General features: G+C 51.1%; 1 protein-coding gene across 3 annotated transcripts in view; it reads right to left on the bottom strand.

Moving 5' to 3' along the window:
- Nucleotides 1-1,642: 1,642 nt before the first annotated feature.
- The window catches only part of HOMER2 (homer scaffold protein 2), a 106,752-nt gene continuing 88,553 nt past the window's right edge, over nucleotides 1,643-19,841 (bottom strand). For 2 of the 3 annotated variants that reach the window (XM_040493526.1, XM_040493528.1), the window contains exons 4-9: nucleotides 16,706-16,798; nucleotides 13,095-13,234; nucleotides 9,669-9,825; nucleotides 8,247-8,357; nucleotides 7,590-7,670; nucleotides 1,643-6,456 (exon numbers count right to left, since the gene is read on the bottom strand). In XM_040493526.1, coding sequence (XP_040349460.1) covers nucleotides 6,268-6,456; nucleotides 7,590-7,670; nucleotides 8,247-8,357; nucleotides 9,669-9,825; nucleotides 13,095-13,234; nucleotides 16,706-16,798 — 771 coding nt within the window. In that variant the 3' untranslated portion in view covers nucleotides 1,643-6,267. The remainder of the gene's footprint in view (nucleotides 6,457-7,589; nucleotides 7,671-8,246; nucleotides 8,358-9,668; nucleotides 9,826-13,094; nucleotides 13,235-16,705; nucleotides 16,799-19,841) is intronic. The other variant, XM_040493527.1, reaches the window with a different exon arrangement.

The raw sequence follows: 19,841 nt of genomic DNA, 5'->3' as shown, positions 1-19,841 counted from the left end.
GAATAAGCAGTTGGAAAATATAATGAACAAGAGAGCTCATTTACAAGCACAAGCGCAGAAATTACCTATACTAGAAGAAATATACTGAGGAGCATACGATTTCATAAATTTACTGAGGTCAGAGTTTAAATATTATAAAGATGTTAATTCTCGCTGAAGAATTGTAGGAGTAACCTATAAATTTTTACATGATCCAGTTTCTGATTCTTCAAAACATTACAAACGATAGCAAGTTTCTTTTAGAAATAGTAATATACAAAAGGGACTTTTTTTTTGAAAAGGTTTAATTAATGGAGGCATTTACTCTAAATACGGGATGATCAAACAGTGTCGTACCAGTGCCAGAACGTGAACAATGAAAGTTCAGAAGCACACTGAACCATATGTGAGGACTGGGGACAGAGTAAAAATAGAATTTCGTATCTGTAGAGAAAGGACAGATTTCCCAGTTTAAGTAAAAAAATTCCAGATGGGTCACAGATTTAACCTTTTTTTTTTTTTCATTTTATTTTTATTCCTTATCGATTAGCCTAGTTTACTCATTTTTACTTTTTTAAAATTCTAGTATAGTTAACATGGGAATGTTAATGAGAAAAGTGGCCAGAGGGGATGAATAGGTAAAGTACAGAAGTATATTGTCCAGTGAATATTTGTGCTAGGGAGGGTCACACTCTAATGAAAAAATGCATATCAAAACTAGCCACCAGCCCCCACGGTAACACCAGTGTTGAAGGGGGAGTAGGACATTCTCACACGTTGCTGGTAAGAGTCTAATTTGGTATTGTCTTTCTGGAAGGCAATTTGAGGCAATACATATTAAAAGTCCTAAAAATATGCGTACTGTGTTTTGTTAGTCAGCATAGGACGTGTTATGCCGCAGTAACAAATTAACCTTGAAACCCCAGGGGCACACACAACACCTAAGGTTTACTGTCTACCCACACCCCACATCCATGCAGGTGGGTGGGTGTCTTGAGGGGAGCGGGGGCTCTTCCACAGTCACTCAAGGACCCAGTGGACAGAGGCCCCATCGCCGGGATATCACCCCGTGATGAGGCGAGGGGACAGAGGCTAGAGCATCCCACAGTCTCAGCCTGGGGGTCTCGCACGTCACTTCTGCTCACAATTCACTGGCCAGAATGTCACAGAACCCCGCGTGACTTTAAGGGGGCTGGAAAGTAGTCTCCCACATGCCCAGGAAGGACGGGAGGAGGCACAGGGCAGTACTGGGTGGACTGCCCACCACGCTGTTAAGCTGGCAAGGCCAACTGTAGAAAATCATCCTAAGTAAATATTCTGAAAAGTTTACAAAGATGTTAGAATGAAGGATTTCATCAACTGTGACAGTAAAAAATCAGAAACCTAAGTAACCTAAGGGACAACCTCTATAGATATTAAAAATGATGGAATTACATCTTTAGTGATATAGAAATCGAGTCACAATACGGTGCCACAAGGGAAAAAAGCAAGTGCTAAGACACTACGTATAACATAATTGTATTTCACGAAAAAAGTAATAAAACATAAACGCACAGAAAAAAGTCTGAAAAGATATATATCAAAATGTTAACAGTGGTTATAATCAGATGGTCTGATAGGTGACTTTTTTTCTTTTCACTCATCTGTAGTTTCCTTTTTAAAAAAAAAAATGTATAGATTATTCATGTACCAAAAATGCATTTAAAAAAGGAAAAAAATCCAAACAAACCCTAGTACTCCTGGGAGAGCCCACTCGACCACTTCATACTAATGATTAAATTCTTACATTCGATGTAAGAAATGCCTAGTGGCCTGCTATATCACGAGACATCGCTACGACTATTTCAAGTCAGGACCTGATACCGAAAGCGGGACAACGGCCTGACAACAGTGACACACGCCCGGCAGCTGTGTATCATCAGACCTGTCAACCACCTGCCAAAATGTACCAGTCTGGCCTCCACTGTGGTTTCTCTGGGCTCCGGCCAGGGGCACCAGGGGTCTGTGTGACTGGGGGGGGGACCCCTCTTCACAAGGCTCTGCATCATCAGAGAGCGCAGGGCACTGTACAACCCCACTCGAAACGAAAGACCCAGAAACTCATCTTCTCATAGATTCCAGAACATGGAGTATCACCACCAGGAGTATTAAAGGCTATTCTTTCTTAGGTGTACGTATTTTTCATTTAAAACCTTGTTCTTTGTAGTTTCTCCCATCTCTTTCCCCAACACACACACACACACACACACACACACACACACACACACACACACACACTCCTAAGTTCACTAGGATGTTCCATCCAGCTGCCAAATTATTACCAAAGTCCCCCTCTTGCCTGGCTGGCATTTAAAGAGTAACAATCCTTGAGGCAGGTGTATGGAAAAGACACTTAAAGAACATACATTTCTGTACAGGATTCCCTCTCCATGATGCCACCCCACCACCCCCGGAATAGATAATGTTTTCTTTTGGAGGAAACCACGTACCCAGAATTAGGTTCCTCTTAAACCATGCATATCATTTAAAAATATGTACGGACATTGATTTACAAGCTTCTAGTTTAAATGGTCAGCACTTCAAAATCCAATGGTATTTCAAAGAAAGAATCGTAACTTTTAGAAGGACCGATGGCACAACAACCCACTTTCAGGGATCAGCAAAGAGCGGGGCTGGCTCCGTCTCACAGGGCAGCGTCTTTCGAAGGCCTACGCTAAGTCTGCCTTCCAAGGGTGCACCTGGCCACACATGAGGTCCCCGGTACGGTCCCTGCCGTGCCCCGCGGCTGGCTCTCGTCCCGCTTTGCCCCTGACTTCTACAGAATAGTCCTTTAAAACGGGCAGATGGTGATGCTTCTGGGAGCACGCGACTTATACGCTGTCCTCCCTGAGTCCACGTTTCCCATGGGGGACCTCCCAGCCAGAGCGCTACCTCTCGCTCTAACATCTCAGGGCTTCTCGCTTGCTGTGCACCCACTGCTCTGCTCTGTCTCCACTAGAGCCATCAACAAAGAACTCGACGTGTTCGTGTTTCCTAGATCCGGCCTCTCGGAGCACGGACATCACTGTAACCAGGAGTGTCTCGCAATGACCCCGGCAAAGCCAGAGTCATTACCAAATGGACCTTACTGTCTATAATGAACGCAAATGTAATTCTAGTTCGCTCATTTATAAATCATCGCTTGCTGTGGACTCACGTTAAAATAATATGACCACAGTGTGGTCTCATCAGGACACAAGAGAATTTGTTTTCTTAGCGCCAAAAGGTCACCAAGGGAGAAGAGTGGCAAGACTCCCGGAAAGAGGCGGGACCGAGGTCTGGCAGAGTTGGATGCAGCGCCCCCTGGGGCTGATCGCTAGCTGGGTGACAGGCGTGTCACTGTCTGCAAAGTGGGGAATGACCCTGAGAGACCCTCTCACCCACTTGAAGTCTAATGTGACAGCGTGCTGGACGGCGTGGGACTGACGCGCCACACACATTCCAGGTCTCACGTGGATGCTGGCTCGCTCTCCCTTCACGGCATGACCATACTGCCCCAACCTGTCACTAGGAAGACCTCTCCTCCCCTTGCCAACTGGGTCTCTACTCAGAAGGAAAATTATTTTTCAGGCCCATTACCACGACAGGGCTCCGTGCTGCGCGTCCCCCGCTTTGGACCCCAGCTTTAACAGACGCAGACAAAAGCCAATCGGGTTTGGGCAGCCAGCCCTGGACGTGCCCGAATCAGGAGGCCTGATCTGGAAACGAAGGGCAGGCTGGCGATACGTGTCCCAGCAGCACAGCGGGGCCACATGCTCATGGGGCCAGGGGGGGGGAGGGGGGGAGGCGGGTGAGCTGAGCTGCCCACGCTGGCTTTCCATGATGCCAAGCACAGGACATCAGTGGAGCTGACGCCCTCATAAGTGAGGACGTGTTACACCGGCTCAGGCAGAGACTGGGACGAACTGAGCAGGTCATTTTCATTATACGGAGCCCACACGCACAGTGCCAGGGGTGAGTGACCAGGCAGTGTCTTCATGGACCCTCCAGGTTGTCCCCAGGACTTTTTTTTTTTTTTTTAAATAATGTCGGTGAAGAAGCACTGAGATCTTCCGAGAAAAGCAGAAGGAGGGGCAAGGCTAGTGCTTCTGTACGGCTGTTGTATCTTCCCTGCTAAACCCAGCACCCTCTGAGGAGCCCGTCCCGCTCATAGCTCCTGGGCTGCAACGCATGAGGCCACTCGCGGGTCCTCACCTCCCACCTTCAGGGTCCTCACCCAACTCCCCAGGGATGGCTGGGCAGGGATCGTGGGCCCTGACCACGGAGGGACACAGCGGTCGTGGTACAACTTCTGCCAACGTCTCCTACCAACAGCAAGATGCAATGCACAAGGGCTTCGGCAACTCTACCTCCCTGTGAACAGGTCACCCGAGCACACTCCCGTCAGTCAAGAGGGTCCCTTCCAGACCAGTAAGTGACCTAACACGCGGGAGTGCTGGGCATCGGAAGGCTCCAGGCTGAGGTCTCGGAATCCCGGCTGCTCCCAGGCAGCCCCAGGTCCAGTCTGCAGCCAGGTGGTCTGACCTGGCCTCAGAAGAACCCCCTTTCAGCCACTGCTGGGCCAAACCACGGCCAGCCTGGCTTTCTGGTCTCCTGACCAGTAGGGAGCTGCTACCCACTGTCCTGTGCCATCCGGAGCTCTGGGGAGGGCAGGACGGCAGCACCCTACCTCCTGTCACCGAGAGGGCTGCCCACACTTGCCACTGCCCGTGCGCCACGAGCCCGGCATGCTCAGGCAAAGCTGCCCCACTCGGCCTGCAGGCCCCCATCCCCCACTGTCCCGAGGTGCCTCGGTGCTCCAGACGACCGGCCTTCCCTCCTCCCAAATAATACCTCTCTGCTCAGAGACAGTCTCGGTGGCAGGACTCACCATAGGGTGCGCGCGTGTGGGCGTGTGCGTGCGTGTGTGTGTGTCCCACTGCCTCCTCGGCTGTTTTGTTGTTTATCCAGATTCACCAGGGGGTAGTTCTAGAAACTTTTTCTAGAAGGGGATGCTCTCTTGGTGGTTCTCAAAGCAGGCAGAGGGAGGCAAGGAGGCAGTAAGGCCTCCAACATCCCGAAAGGCATTTCGAAATGCCTGTAGCCAAGGCACGTGCAGGGCACCCAGATGTCCCTGGCCCCGCCGAGAAACTCTGTAAGAGAGAAGAGCCGAATGTCTCTGGTCCCTCCCTTAGCAGGAAGGGAGGCAGGCAGGGCTGCTCTGTTGCTAAGGTCACGGCTCAGCCAGGCTGAGCAGACTTTCCCTCGTGGGCTTGGGCGAGCTCTTTCCCCACACAGGGTCCTGGCCTACATCCCAAGCCTGGAGAAGAAGGGTGGTCCCAGTTCAAAAGGGCCCAGGGACAGAGCAAGCACCATGAATGGACCACTGGGGGGCCTCAGACCAGCTCCTGCTGCTTCCGTGGCCACCTGCCCTGCCCCAGGGCCACCCGAGCCCATCCAGAAGCTTGACCACACACAATGAGTCAAATTCCTATCTGATACTCGCCCAGATCAGCAAAAGGAAGGATTGTTCAACAGGATCCAATGGACCCTGCTGGCAGGAGGCTGGGAAGGGGGGGGGGGGTGTCGATTAAAACACTAAGTTCTGTTTATCTGTTTAGTTAAACAAATATTTATTAAGCACCTTTGTGCCAGGCACTGTGCTAGGCGCCCTCACTGCACGCTGTCCCCACAGCACAGTCATCTGCTCAGAAGTTAAAACCCAGGAAAGGAACACTGTCGCAACCCTACGAACTGGGGGTGGGTGGAAGGGGGGCAGAGTGGGTGCAGGCAGTGCCTGTGAGCCCACCCCAGACTTGTTTGCTCTCTCCGGACAAGTCTCTACTAAGCGGCTGCTTTAAAGCATCTTGATTCTTATCGAGAGGGAAGGCATTACCCCCATGCCCCGCGCACGGGTGCCTGGTGGACGTTCAAACGCTCTGAACGTTCTTCCAAAAAAAGGAGGTGGAAAGCGTGTTCCTGTTTGTAATAGAAAATCCTTTGCTCAGTTGGTATGGTCGCAACAGCCCTTAAGAAAGATACAAACATCCCTGCCCTGACTACGTAAACGTTTAAGGGAGACCTAGAGCGGGATTCCTGAGTCAGAACCTTCCAGATGTCCGCAGCCTCGCGAGGTCAGGGAGGCGAGAGGAGGCGTGTGTTCCGGAGGGGAGAGTGGACGGCACCACGGGTGTGGAGGCGCAACAAACCACACCTGCACTAACAGAGCGACGCACACGAGAGGACGCCCCAGCCCTCGGCCCACAGCCCCTAGCTGTCGGCCCCCAGCTTGGAGAGGCCGCGGCGGAAGTCGTGCAGGCCGTCGATCTTCGCGTCCAGCACCTCCAGGAAGCTCTTGAGCTCCACCTTCAGGTGGCGCTGGCGGTACTTACTCTCCTCAATGTCCGTCTTGAGGGACCGCACCTTGCCCTCCAGGTTCTGATTGTCTCTCTCTGCCGCCTGAAGGAAGACACACCGGGGGACCGGTCACCGAGACCCCCTCCCTCTGGGGGGCCCGCATCCCTAGCTAAGTCCCCCAGCACCCACGCCTGTGCCTGCTGACGTCAGCACAGAACTCGGGGCTCTCCGGTGCACCCCCTTTCCTGATGGTTCCCTGGCAGAGTGCGTGACCAACACCTGAGCTGATAAAGGGCGGCTCCACACAGGACACAGAGCTTGGGTTCTGCCTGGGGGAGCCTGAGGCAAGAGGGCCTTCTCACAGAGTGCCCAGGAGAGGAAGCCCGCAGGCCTAGCACGCGGGGTTTTCCGCCCCAGTCCCAGAACGGTCAGTAGAGACCACATGCTAGTTCCATTCTGAGACAGAGAAGCAGGTCCAACGGGACAGTGACTTGTTTCCCTGGCTCTACGGAGAGGCTCCCGGGCCAGCCTCTGGCGTCCATGAGGAAGGTTGGAGCCGTGCCAGACTCAGGCACAGCGGTCTGGGCACCGGCATCAGGTGGTGTGACCAAGGGGGCAGTCGAGCTCCTAAGGGTCTGGTGGCTGCGAGTCCTTAAACAAGGTATAAGCCTGTGCTCTTCACATCCAGTAAGAGCTGGATGTGATCAGGAGTGTTCTGCTCACGTGTACAGGAACCACCGACTAATATGGGGGTCGTTCCTGAAGTGGGGGGACCCTTGGAGGTGAAAGGGGATGTGGAAACCCCTCTCTGTGGATCGGGAACCTGAGGCCAGTGCGGTGGGTGGGGGGGGGGGATGGGTACCCAGGGTTAAGTCCAAGGTCACGGGCAAGGTGGGCTAGCACCGGGGTCTTACACTCTCCGCCCTCCCTTCTGCCGGGCTCCTCACCGCCCAAAGACTCTGCAGAGACTTCTGTGGGCAGGAATCAGTCACTGCACGATGATTATTCACAAGACACCTTCGCAGAAGTGGAAAAACCAGAAGGCAAACACTGCTGAGTCTGCACCCTGGGGAGGGGTCACAGATGGCATCTGGTAGGCGGTTACCAATGGCTTTTCAGGACTAGAAAGTCACTGTTCTTTACCGCGGGAGGTGTGAAAAGGGGGAGCCTGGAGAAAGGGGTAGCCCCCACGAACGCCTTCCAGTCGGAGCCAAGGCAGATGTGCCCTTCCTTACCTCTAACTTCTCAGAGACGTATTCGCACTCTGACATGAGCTGAGGTATGATTTCACTTTGTTTGCGGAGGTCATTCAACTCCTACGGGGGACAGAGGTTTGAAAAAAAATCGTGAAAGCAAGTCAGATTAAAAAAAAAAAAAAAAAGCCCTCGTGAACGTCCACGACCCGTGTGCAGCCGACGGAGGCAGCTATGCTGAGTCTGTACCGTCTGCGTAACGACAACGGGGATGAAGTTAACACGTAACGCGCGGCCGGGGGTGTTAGGTGTTGTTATCGAGTGAAGTCTGCACACCACCACAGAAAAGACAGGTGCTCTTACGATCCCCAACTTGCAGATGGGGAAACTGAGGCTGGGAGGTTTGGTACCTCAGCTGTCCTGCCAACCCCCCCACCCCCGCCCCGGGGCGAAAACAACTGCCTGATCGCAGATCACCTGTCACAGTTTCTGAGTGTTTCGTAAGCGTCCAGCCTGGCCTGGCGACACAGCTGGTGCGGGGGCTGCGCAGGGCAGGGTCGGCCCCGTGCTCTGAGCGTTTGTGCCTCGATGCAGCTCTGGGCGGTCCCCCTCGGATGCCCAGGCAGCTGCCAGGCAAGTCACATGCTCCCCAGACCCCTGCCGTGTCCCAGGCATGGACGGCCCCGCCGGCCCACTCACCGTCTCCTTCTCCCGCACTTCGGACTCCAGCTCCTCGAGCCTCTGCTTCAGCTGCGTGTTCCTCTCCTTCTCTCTGTTTATCTCGCTGCACTGCTCCTCCAGCTCGTCAATCTTTAACAAAGCAGGGATGCCACGTTACTTCGGTGGTGAAACAGAAGGTCACCACGGCTGTTTATGCTGTCTTTCCAAACGGAACCACAAACGAACCCCCTTTCGCATCTTTCCTCGCGTCTACGAACCAACTCCGGGCGGCTGCCCTCCTTCACCCCCGGCAGAGCCCAGTCCCGTCACCAAACCTGGCTTCAGGACGAGCCGGGCTTCCGGTTCTCTCTCTCAGCCACGGGATAGGAACTTCAGGTTTGCTTTAAAGGATTCCTCACAAGTATAGGGGCCGGATGTCCCATGAATCTATCTACTTCTCCCCATAATGATCGGTACATCGTTTCATCAGGTCCTGGATCATTCTGTTTCATCTCAAAGGTTTAAGCCAGCAGGGAAGAGAACCAATCAGCCCTGTGGGACAATGGCCACCAAATGGGACACAGGGACATTTCCAACATTTTAAATTAGGGTGACCTTTCCTTACCGGTGCACGGCAGGAAGGGCCTGGCCCGCGAGCCTCCTCCTGGAGACAGGAGACGTGCAGACTGAACTGGCGAGTCCCCAGAGTTCATTCTTCTCCCCTTCCCAGCCCTGACCCCCTCAGAAGGGACGCAAAGGCCTCACCAGCTTGGCACTGCTGTGTGTCTGATGCTGAGTGCTTCCCAGCAGCCAGAGCGCACGTGCGCAGTAGGAACGCAACCCGCTGGTAACACAGAACCCCACACCGATGGGGTCCCGCAAACAAGCGGCAGGCCTCGAGGCAAAGGGCACTGGGCGGTCACCACGAGGGCACTTTCAGAGGTGGCCGGCACACCAGCTCTCGGGGTCTGAACCCCCAGCCACAGGAGCTGCTGGGGACCCCACTGACATCTACCTTGCACCCTGGAGGTTCCCAATGCTTCTCGTTGAGGGGAGCGGACTCCTCCCGGGTTTGGGTCTGAGACTCAGACGCAAACAGAAACCAACTCCCTGCTTGGAAAGAGCAGCAAAGGGCCACCGATCCCTCTGGCAGGCCACTCGGCCGGGCCTCGGGAGGGAACGCGGAGTCAGCACTTGGCCTGGCGCCCTGGCCGGCAGCACTTACGGCGCCGAAATGAAAAAGACAACACGAGGCAGGGCTCCGCGCCATCCTTACCAAAGGAAGGTGGGGAGACAGGGGGGCGGCTCTGCGGGTCCATCCAGGCTGGGCGGGCAGGGGGCCAACGGAGGAGCGACAGCCAAGGGAATACCAGCCTCCGTGCGATCCCCCCCACCCCTCCCCCGCCAGGTCCTGAACTTAACAAAGCAGCCCCCGACCACGGCCGCTGTCCCGGCGCCCACCTTGTTCCGGAGCCGATCGTTCTCCTCGCGGCACAGGGAGAACTGGCGCTTCCACTGCTCCACGCTGGCGGCCGACTCCTGAAGCGCTGCCGTCAGCCGCGCGTTACTCTCCCGCAGGGTCTGCAGCTCCACCTCCCACTTCTTCACGTTGGCGGCGCTGCGGGGGCGCGGGAGGTGACCGGGTGGCCGTGTGCCCTCCGCCCCGCTCCACCCCACCTGCCACCCCGGCAGTGCGGGGAAGACCCCCTCGCTCCCTCCTGAGCCCTGGCCCCAGAGCCCTGCGTCGTGTCCTGTCCCGTCCCTTCCTGAAGGAGTGTCATGACAGCCAGGCCCTTTCCAGCAATCCCGGACACCTGAGGACACCAGGTATGACAGACACTGGCTCCGGGCCAGGGTAGGCCCCTGTGTCCCCTCCAAGCCCCAAGAGGACTCCAGAGCCAGAGACCAGAGGGCAGAGGACACAGTGACCGTGGGAGAGAGGGGGCCCAGACTGACCTGACGTCAGGGGCAGAGGACGACCACAGGTCTGCGGGACACCTCCATGTGACCAAGACAACCTCGTGTTTGCCCTTCATCCTCTGTGCTCCCTGAAGGAGCTTCAAAAAACAAACTTGGCGGGAGGGTGGTGCCTGCGTGGCTCAGTTAGTTGAGCATCTGACTGTGGCTCGGGTCATGATGTCGTGGTTCAACGAGTTCGGGCCCCACATCGGGCTCTGTGCTGACAGCTTGGAGCCTGGAGCCTGCTCCGGATTCTGTCTCCCTCTCTCTTTGCTGCTCCCCCACTTGAGCTCTGTCTCTCCCTCTCAAAAATAAACATTTAAAAAAAAAAAAAAAAAAAACAACCAGAAGCAAACTGGAATCAGGTTCCCCTCAGGTACTGTTGGCTTTCATGTTCCTCTGTCTCCTGGTTTTGGAGCCCAGCGTGGGGTGTCGTGGGTGCCCCGAGGGCTGAGCCGCACAGGACACACAGGGCAAGCCCGGGATTCTTATCAATCCTGCCTGGCTGAACAACCAGACTTCTGTCTCTAAATGCTTTTTGACGGGGGGAGGCGGGGGGGGGGGGGAGATTTTTTTTTTTTTTTTTCAGTAAGTAAATAGGACTGTATCTCAATAATCTGTGTCACCTTTCATCCTAGTCTCAAGGATCTAGGAACTTCACTGGAAAAGATAAGCTTTCAAACACCATAGCAAAAAAAAAAAAAAAAAAAAAAAAAAAGGTAAAATATAATCTGATTAATTTCAGAGGTAATGATCGAGAATGTAAGCTGATTTAGAGAAATGGTTTCATGCTCTCTTCCTATAATTCACTTGTTCATTAAGTGGGGAGTTAGGGGCGCCTGGGTGGCGCAGTCGGTTAAGCGTCCGACTTCAGCCAGGTCACGATCTCGCGGTCCGTGAGTTCGAGCCCCGCGTCAGGCTCTGGGCTGATGGCTCGGAGCCTGGAGCCTGTTTCCGATTCTGTGTCTCCCTCTCTCTCTGCCCCTCCCCCGTTCATGCTCTGTCTCTCTCTGTCCCAAAAATAAATAAACATTGAAAAAAAAAAATTTTAAGTGGGGATTTAAAAACATTTATTTTTAGGGGTGAAACGTTTTCATCCAGGCAGTGCTGTGTTAAAACCACGAAAGAGTGAAAAGCAGGTGGTATGATGGAAAAATTTACTAGCCGTGTGACCTCAGGCAAGGACTCACTTTTTACCACCTGGGACTAAGTTTCCTCATCTGTAAAATGGAGTTCATATGACCCAGCTTTTTAATGGGGGCAAGTCTGAGGAGAGCACCTTCTCAGCCACAGGAAGGTTGGGGGAAGCTGGCCAAACCCCCCGCTGGGGGAACGGGATGATTCCCAAGGATAGCAGCTCTGAATATGCTCACAGGGTCAGATCAGCCCAGCCTTCCGGAAAAGGGCCATCTCAAGATACAAAAACATACACATAGCCTGTGTAGTCATTACAAATTAAAGTCATGTTGATATTATTATGGGGATTGTGTTAAATAATTTATACATCAGTTTAGGGGAAATTGATTCATTCTTTCTTTCTATCTATCTATCTATCTATCTATCTATCTATCTATCTATCTATCTATTATTTTTGAGAGAGACAGAGACAGAATGCAAGTGAGTTAGGGGCAGAGAAAGAGGGAGACACAGAAGCAGAAGCAGGCTCCAGGCTCTGAGCTGTCGGCACAGCGCCTGACGCGAGGCTCGAAGTCACGAGCTGTGAGATCATGACCTGAGCTGAAGTCGGATGCTCAACCGACTGAGCCACCCAGGCACCCTGAAAATTGATTCTTTTTAAAATATCAAGGCTTCCTACTACTTTCCAACAGAAAATATATTTTTTAATTATTCATTTATAGTCCTCAAAATCATTTTAAAGCTTTCTTTACAGAGATACTGTATTTTCTGAAGTTTTTGTATTTTATGATTCTGGCTCGTGTAATTTATGGTTCTAGCTCCTATTGTTAAAGGAAATCTCTTCTTCAAATACATATTTTCTATGTGATGTTTGTATATAGAGAAGCTATTGATTTTTGTGAGATGTTACATTATTTTTCATAGTTTTTCATAGTTTGTTAGATTTTCACAGGTTTTTCTTGAGTGTTCAAGATGCAATCTTATATACAAGTAAATGATAAACTTGGGTCCCTAGAAAACAAAACGGGGGCATCTGGGTGGCTCAGTCGGTTGAGTGTCAGACTTCAGCTAAGGTCACGATCTCAAGGTTTGTGAGTTCTAGTCCCGCGCTGGGCTCTGTGCTGACAGCTCAGAGCCTGGAACCTGCTTCAAATTCTCTGTCTCCCTCTCCCTCTGTCCTCCCCCACTCGCTCTGTCTCTCCCAAAAATAAACAAACATTAAAAAAAAAATTAAAGAGGGGAGCCTGGGTGGCTCAGTTGGTTGAGCGTCCGACTTTTGCTCAGGTCATTATCTCATGCTTTGTGGGTTCAAGCCCCGAGTCGGGCTCTGTGCTGACAGCTCGGAGCCTGGAGCCTACTTTGGATTCTGTGTCTCCCTCTCTGTCTCCCCCACTCACGCCCTGTCTCTTTCTCTTAAAACTAAGTAAACATTAAAAAAATAAAAAAAAAAACACGAAAAAAAACACATACAAGCACAGGCACACATCTCTGCCACACTCACACAAACCTCTTTCACGTTCTCTGTGCTCTCACCGTAAGCAGACACACACACACACACACACACACACACACACACACACACACTTGCACACTCACACACATGAACTGACACCAGTCTGGTCAGCCAGACGGAGAATAGCCACAGAGCCAGCTGGCCTTCCTTTGGCCCGGAGACAAGACCAGACACTCTGAGCAGGACCCCGTCTCCTCAGGAAACCCTGCGCAGCAGGAAAGGCTGCAGGGAGGCACTGAGCCGGGAGAAAATAGCGTCTGGATTTCAAACACCCTTACCTCTGCGTCAAAGCAATCTTCAGCTTGTCGTTCTCAGACTTCAGGTGCGTGTCAGCAGGACCCACGTGAGAGGCCTTTTCATCGTCCGTCCCGTTGACGCTGGATGCCTGAGTAGAAGACGGGCTTTCACACCCAGATTCCTGGCCAAAGTGAATTCCCTTCACACATTACTGTTCACAGTAGCAGCAAATCGGGCATAACGAGAAAGCATGTTAGTGAGCGGGGGAGAAGCAAGTCATGGGACCGGGATGCGGCAAAGACTAGCACGTGGAAAGATATCAAAGAACAAAGGAAGGGGCGCCTGAGCGGCTCAGTGGGTCGAGCTGAACATCCGACTCTTGATTTCGGCTCAGGTCGTGATCTTGTGGCTTTGGGAGTTCAAGCCCTGTGTCGGGCTCTGTGCTGACAGCGCAGAGCCTACTTGAGATTCTCTCCCTCTCTCTCTCCCTCTTTCTGTCTACCCCTCCCCCACTTGCACTCTTTCTCTCTTGAAATAAATAAACATTAAAAAAAAAAAAAAAAGAACAAAGGAAAAGGCCCAGAGGACTCTCCTCGAAGCTCAGAAAGTCTGTGCACTTTACAGGGAAAGAGTCCACCCGGGGCCCTGACTCAGGATCACTTACTCAACTTTATACATAAACCTAACAAGCTTGGACACCGGGGCTCCCTTATTGAACACAGAAGCCACAGACGAAAAGAGGGGGAGGGATTCACAACAAAGAACAAGAAAGAGGGAATGAGGAGAAAGTATTAGAAGCTGGAACTTAAAACCCCCTGGGGCCACAGAGACCAACACTCCTTAAACATGCAGGACTCGGATGTGGCTGTGGCCTCCACTGCTGTCAGCATTATTATGAATATGAATATTCTGAGCTGCTTTGTGTAACAAGTCATACCAACCGTGGGTGACATCTCATCTGGTCTAGGATAAGACCTTATTTAGCCTCCAATAAGCATAAAGGCCAAGGCAGGGACCCGAAAGGGAATGATGTGTACATCTGACTTTAAACTTCTGCTCTCTCTCTTAAAAAAAAAAAAAGAGTGCCATAAACAAAATTAAAATGCACACAAGAAATGTGGGAACATATCTGCTGCTGAACATTTGCATATATGAAAAACAAGATGTTAATACTTTTCTTGTGCTGGAAGACTCTCAGAGGCCTTGTCTTCTAGAGCCACGCGCTGACATATTGACAGATGAAATGATCTCTGGGATTTGCTTTAAAATTTAGGGGGAGAGGAGGGTCCAGGGTGGGGGTATGGATGAAACAACAGGTCATAAATTCTTAATCGTTAAAGCTGACCTATGCGTCCCACGGAGGTTCGTTTTACAATTCTGCCAAGCTGTGAACAGGTTCAAAAACGCCCACGTTAAAAAAATAAAATTCCTAGAAATCTACGCTAAAAGATTAACACTTTAATGTTTTTTAAAAAAGGAAAAAGGGGCGCCTGGGTGGCGCAGTCGGTTGGGCGTCCGACTTCAGCCAGGTCACGATCTCGCGGTCCGGGAGTTCGAGCCCCGCGTCGGGCTCTGGGCTGATGGCTCGGAGCCTGGAGCCTGCTTCCGATTCTGTGTCTCCCTCTCTCTCTGCCCCTCCCCCGTTCATGCTCTGTCTCTCTCTGTCCCAAAAATAAATAAAAAAACATTGAAAAAAAAAAAAAGAAGGATAAATAAAAACTAAACCTTAGAGACAAAACAAAAACAAAAACAAAAACAAAACCCTGATAGGTAATTAATACATACACATAATATAGCATCTGATGGGTATATATGATTTAAGGTTTAAAATACCTTTTGTGGGGGGGGGGGGAACAAAGATTAAAATAAAACACTTATATAAAGAAATTCTGATATTAAAGTTTAAAGGTATAGCTATAATATGTGGTGTCCAGAAAAAGATTGTATATTAGAAACTCTAGATTGTGGACCATTTTGGGGGTCCAATTTCATTTCAGGGGTCCAATTTCATAGGTGCTCAGTGGTTACTTATGGTTATCAGTATATGAAATTAACAGGATCACTCGGATTACATTAAAGGTTATTCAGAAAGAGTCAGGAAAGTCCTTGCCCACCTGAAGTCTAATACGCATTCATTTCCATAAATTCACACGGGGCATCTTTCATACGATGAGCCGGGACCGGCGCTGGGAAATCCCGGTCCTGAGGGTCAGTCACTGTGGTGGCCAAACCCGGGGCCCTCCGCTCTGCAGCACTGACTCACTTAGCACGCGCCTGCCTCGGGTCAGTAACGGGGAGGTTTCTCCTCTGTCTTCCTCGCTGGGCCCCTTCCCATAGCTGGGCAAACTTAACAAGGCTCTAGCTTTGCCCTCCTCTCCCCACGGCTTCTTGGAAAGGCCAAGCCTTCAGCTATTACTTCTTCGAGGCTGACGGTCAAGTCTAGAATGTCAGTCTTGACAGCTCAAGATGCCCAGTCCCCTGGTTCTCTTCCTACAGGCTGTCCTCAACATCCCTCCCTTCCTCCTCACCCCTGCAGCTGCGCCCTCGCCAATCCACCGACCGTCTGTGGCTCCCTGACTTCCTCCCCATGTGAGTACAACCCTCACATCAATTCCAGAGAAACAGTCAGGGAACACCTCCAACGTCTACCACAACAACCCAACAATAAGTAGACAACAAATAATAAACTGCTAGTCAAGAATTCCAGGTCTTTTGCAGGATCACCAAGTGCAGCTCCAATTCCTCTCACAGGGCACCTTGCTCCCAGCCAGGCAGACTCCCGGCTGTGTTGGCTGTTGCATCGTGCTTGTTCCGAACCCCGAATCCTGCCCCTGACGTCTCCTCTCCCTGTCTCTGTGCACACAACCTTACCACGAGATCAAGGCTTCCACCCACCATTATATACACCAAACTAGACCTCAGAAACTAGACATTTTTAAAATGTTTTTATTTATTGGGGGGGGAGGGGCAGAGAGAGAGGGAGACACAGAATCCAAAGCAGGCTCCAGGCCCTGAGCTGTCAGCCCAGAGCACAACATGGGGCTCGAACCCACAAACCGCAAGAGCATGACCTGAGCCGAAGTCAGACGCTCAACCGACTGAGGCACCCAGGCGCCCCAATCGTCACACTTTTAAGTAGACAGACAACTCAATTTCTGGCAAAGCCGTATCTCCTTTGCTAAACCAGAGCCGTTGGAATACCATCTCCCATCTGACTTTGTTAAAACAGAGAAGCAGAGACAAGGGTTCTCCGGCATCAGCCAAGTTTTCTCTCTTGTGGGCACGAGGTACCCACCGGTATTGTCACTGCACATCGTTCACGCAGACTCGCCCCCCAGCACTGAAGGGAAACACAGTGCTTTGCCTCTGGTATTTAAACACAAGGACAAAGAATGCCTCTTAGGGGCCAGAGGCATGCGCTAATTCTAACCTCATCTAGTGCTTTCCGTCAAAAATACATCAGCACATCTGGAAAACTCAAGACTCTCAGAGAAACACGTCCTCACACCTCAGTGCGAGCAGGCTAAGAGTGGAAAAAGCCTTCACAACGCCCCTAATGCTGGAAGTCCCTACTTCTCGTCACAAGTGACAAGGAACAAAGAGGCTCAATTACTGATCACACTCAGATTTATTTTGTGGACAAATCACTTACTTGGGAATGATTGCTCGAAGTCTCCGTTTTCTCCTGGGACTTGTCTCTGGCTAGTCTGGCGGCTTCTTTCACCTCCTGGAATTTCTCTGCAAACTGAACGTGAACAGGAGTTACTGAGGTGGTTCTCAACCTTACACACAGCTGGTCTCCAGGACCCACCTTCGGGACTTTGCACTCATTTCAAGTCAATAAAATCTGTATTAATCCAGAAGAATAATTTTATTCAAGACTAAAAAGAAATGATACAAGGAATGCCTCTCCCAGTAAACTCCCGGCCTAGGTCAGATCAGAATCATTTTCTGAGCTGCTGAAGCCAGTTTAATACTGAAGTATTGGGATACTTGGGTGGCTCAGTTGGTTAAGCATATATGACTTTGGCTCAGGTCATGATCTTGCAGTCTGTGGGTTCAAGCCCTGCGTCGGGCTATATATGACTTTGGCTCAGGTCACGATCTCGCGGTCTGTGGGTTCAAGCCCCGCATCGGGCTCCGTGTTGACAGCTCAGAGCCTGGAGCCTGCTTCCGATTCTACATCTTCCTCTCTGCCCCTCCCCTGCTCAGGCTCACGCACACTCTGCTCTCTCAAAAATAAACGTTAATACTGAAGTATTAAAAACAAACACCTCCAGTTAAAAGTAACTAATACAAATGCAAGAAAATAAAACGTAGCTGTACCACAGAAGGAGTCCATGAAAAACTTCACCTCTATCACAAGACCTGAAAGGTCCAAGAACTTGTACGATATGATGGAAACGAAGAAGAAGATCCAGTGAGTTGGGGAGAAGGAACTGGTCTAGACTTTAAAACTTTAAGACGTAAAACAGCAAAATGCAAAAAACAGCAACAGTCAACATGCAGCATATGATCGAATCCTGCCCTGAAGAGACCATCCGTGGAAGACTTACAGGGAGGCAGATGAAGAAATGGGAACAGAGACTGGATTTCAATGACATCAAGGAATTACTCATTTTACTAGAAATGCCCGTGATGTCATGGTTAGGAGGGAAAATGTCATTATTTTTTTAGAGATAAATCCTAAAATGTCTGGATGTCTGCAACGTACTTCAGCAACAATAATATAGATGAAGGGGGCGCCTGGCTGGCTCAGTCGGTTAAGCGTCCAAATTCAGCTCAGGTCACGATCTCGCGGTCCGTGGGTTCAAGCCCCGCGTTGGGCTCTGTGCTAACAGCTCGGAGCCTGGAGCCTGCTTCAGATTCTGTGTCTCCCTCTCTCTGCCCCTCCCCTGCTCACGCTCTCTAAAAAAATTTTTTTTAAATAGATGAAGAAATGTGGCAAAACAAGGGTTAAGTCTGGTGACGTGTATATGGTGTTTTTTATCCCATGCTCTCTACTTTTTTTTTTTTTATTTTTTTTTTTCAACGTTTATTTATTTTTGGGACAGAGAGAGACAGAGCATGAACGGGGGAGGGGCAGAGAGAGGGGGAGACACAGAATCGGAAACAGGCTCCAGGCTCTGAGCCATCAGCCCAGAGCCTGACGCGGGGCTCAAACTCATGGACCGCGAGATCGTGACCTGGCTGAAGTCGGACGCTTAACCGACTGCGCCACCCAGGCGCCCCATATGCTCTCTACTTTTAAAAAATGTTTTAATATTTTCATAATAAATTTCTTACAATGCCAGAGCAATCAAATCAATCACTGGCTTGTAGTCACTGACAAGGCAACCGATTTTAATTAGCAAATACATTGTTCAAGCAGAGAACGTTCTGTGATAAAGCTGGCATTACAAAGCAAGAGAGAGCTAAATGTGCTTGCTGCAAAACACAAAGAGCTAGCAAGTTGCAAGGCTGCGAGGAGGCTTTTGCTGAGAACACGTTAATTTCGGAGCACAGGCTACTCTGGGAGCATGTTTACAACGCAGGCAGCAGTGGCCCGCTTGGGAAAACCTTGCCAGATGACAGACACTGTGAACGAAGCACCCTGGCCGAAGCAGGAAAGGACAGCCCTTCTGTGCTGGCCGATGTTGCTCCCGCAGGACCATAAATAAAGCCCAGCCACGGGGCTTCATATTTAACCATCCCAGAGCAATCAGAGGAAAATCACGTTGCTTGTTTAAAACATGTGAGGTCCAGGGGCGCCTGCGTGGCTCAGCTGGTTAAGCATCCATCCGACTTCGGCTCAGGTCGTGCATGATCTTACGGTTCGTGAGTGTGAGCCCCGCGTCGGGCTCCGGGCTGACACCTCGGGGCCCGGAGCCCGCTTCGGACTCTGTGTCTCCCTCTCTCTCTGCCCCTCCCCCGCTCGTGCTCCGTCTCTCAAAAATAAACATTAAAAAAAGAAAAAAGAACCCATGTGAGGTCCAGCCTGAGACGAAGCCCTCCCCTCTGCGCTTCCTCTTAGGGGGCTCTTAAAGTCAAAGCATCATACCAGAAGAACTCCTTGGTGGTCCATGCCTTTCTCTTAGCACCTACCCAGCGCCTGCAGAGAGCAGGCACAAACCAGTGTGCTCAGTGAATGAACGAACTCTGGGTTCCAGACTCACACACCCTCTGGCCACTCGAAAAACAAATCACGTCCACGGTGCTGGTGGAGCCTGAGAAAGGCACAGCTCTCTTCCGCTAGACCAGCGAGCGGACACTCTGCGAGGAACTGCGGTGAGCGTCTGGGGGCATCCTGCCCCACGTGGCCGCCTCCTACGCTCACCCAACGAGGCGGGGCATCCCTCAGAATATGAGCGTGATCCCAGAAGAGATTTTGTGTAGGCACCATAAAGACCTTTCAATCCTATTAAGACGTTAAAAGATTCAATTTTTAAAATTTTTTTTAGCAGTTATTTATTTTTGAGAGCGAGTGGGCATGAGTGGGGGAGGGGCAGAGAGTGAGGGAGACACAGACTCCAAAGCAGGCTCCAGGCTCTGAGCTGTCAGCACAGAGCCCAACGTGGGGCTCGAACCCATGAACCAGGAGATCATGACCTGAGCCGAATGAAGTCGGACGCCTAAGGGACCGAGCCACCCAGGCACCCCTCAAAGATTCTACTTTCAAAACGCATCATTTTAAGCGCTTTTGTCCAGTATCCATTAAAAGTCAAATGTGATGTGAAGAAAACTGTTCCCAACAGACAGCCCTGCCGGGTCTCGCCCGTGCTGCACTCAGTCAGGAGGGGGACGCCTCT

Source organism: Herpailurus yagouaroundi, unplaced genomic scaffold (genome assembly GCF_014898765.1).
Source record: "Herpailurus yagouaroundi ecotype Mexico unplaced genomic scaffold, PumYag 185, whole genome shotgun sequence".
Lineage (NCBI taxonomy): Eukaryota > Metazoa > Chordata > Mammalia > Carnivora > Felidae > Herpailurus > Herpailurus yagouaroundi.
The sequence above is the reverse complement of the archived record's forward strand: the minus strand, read 5'-3'. Positions and strand labels throughout refer to the sequence as shown.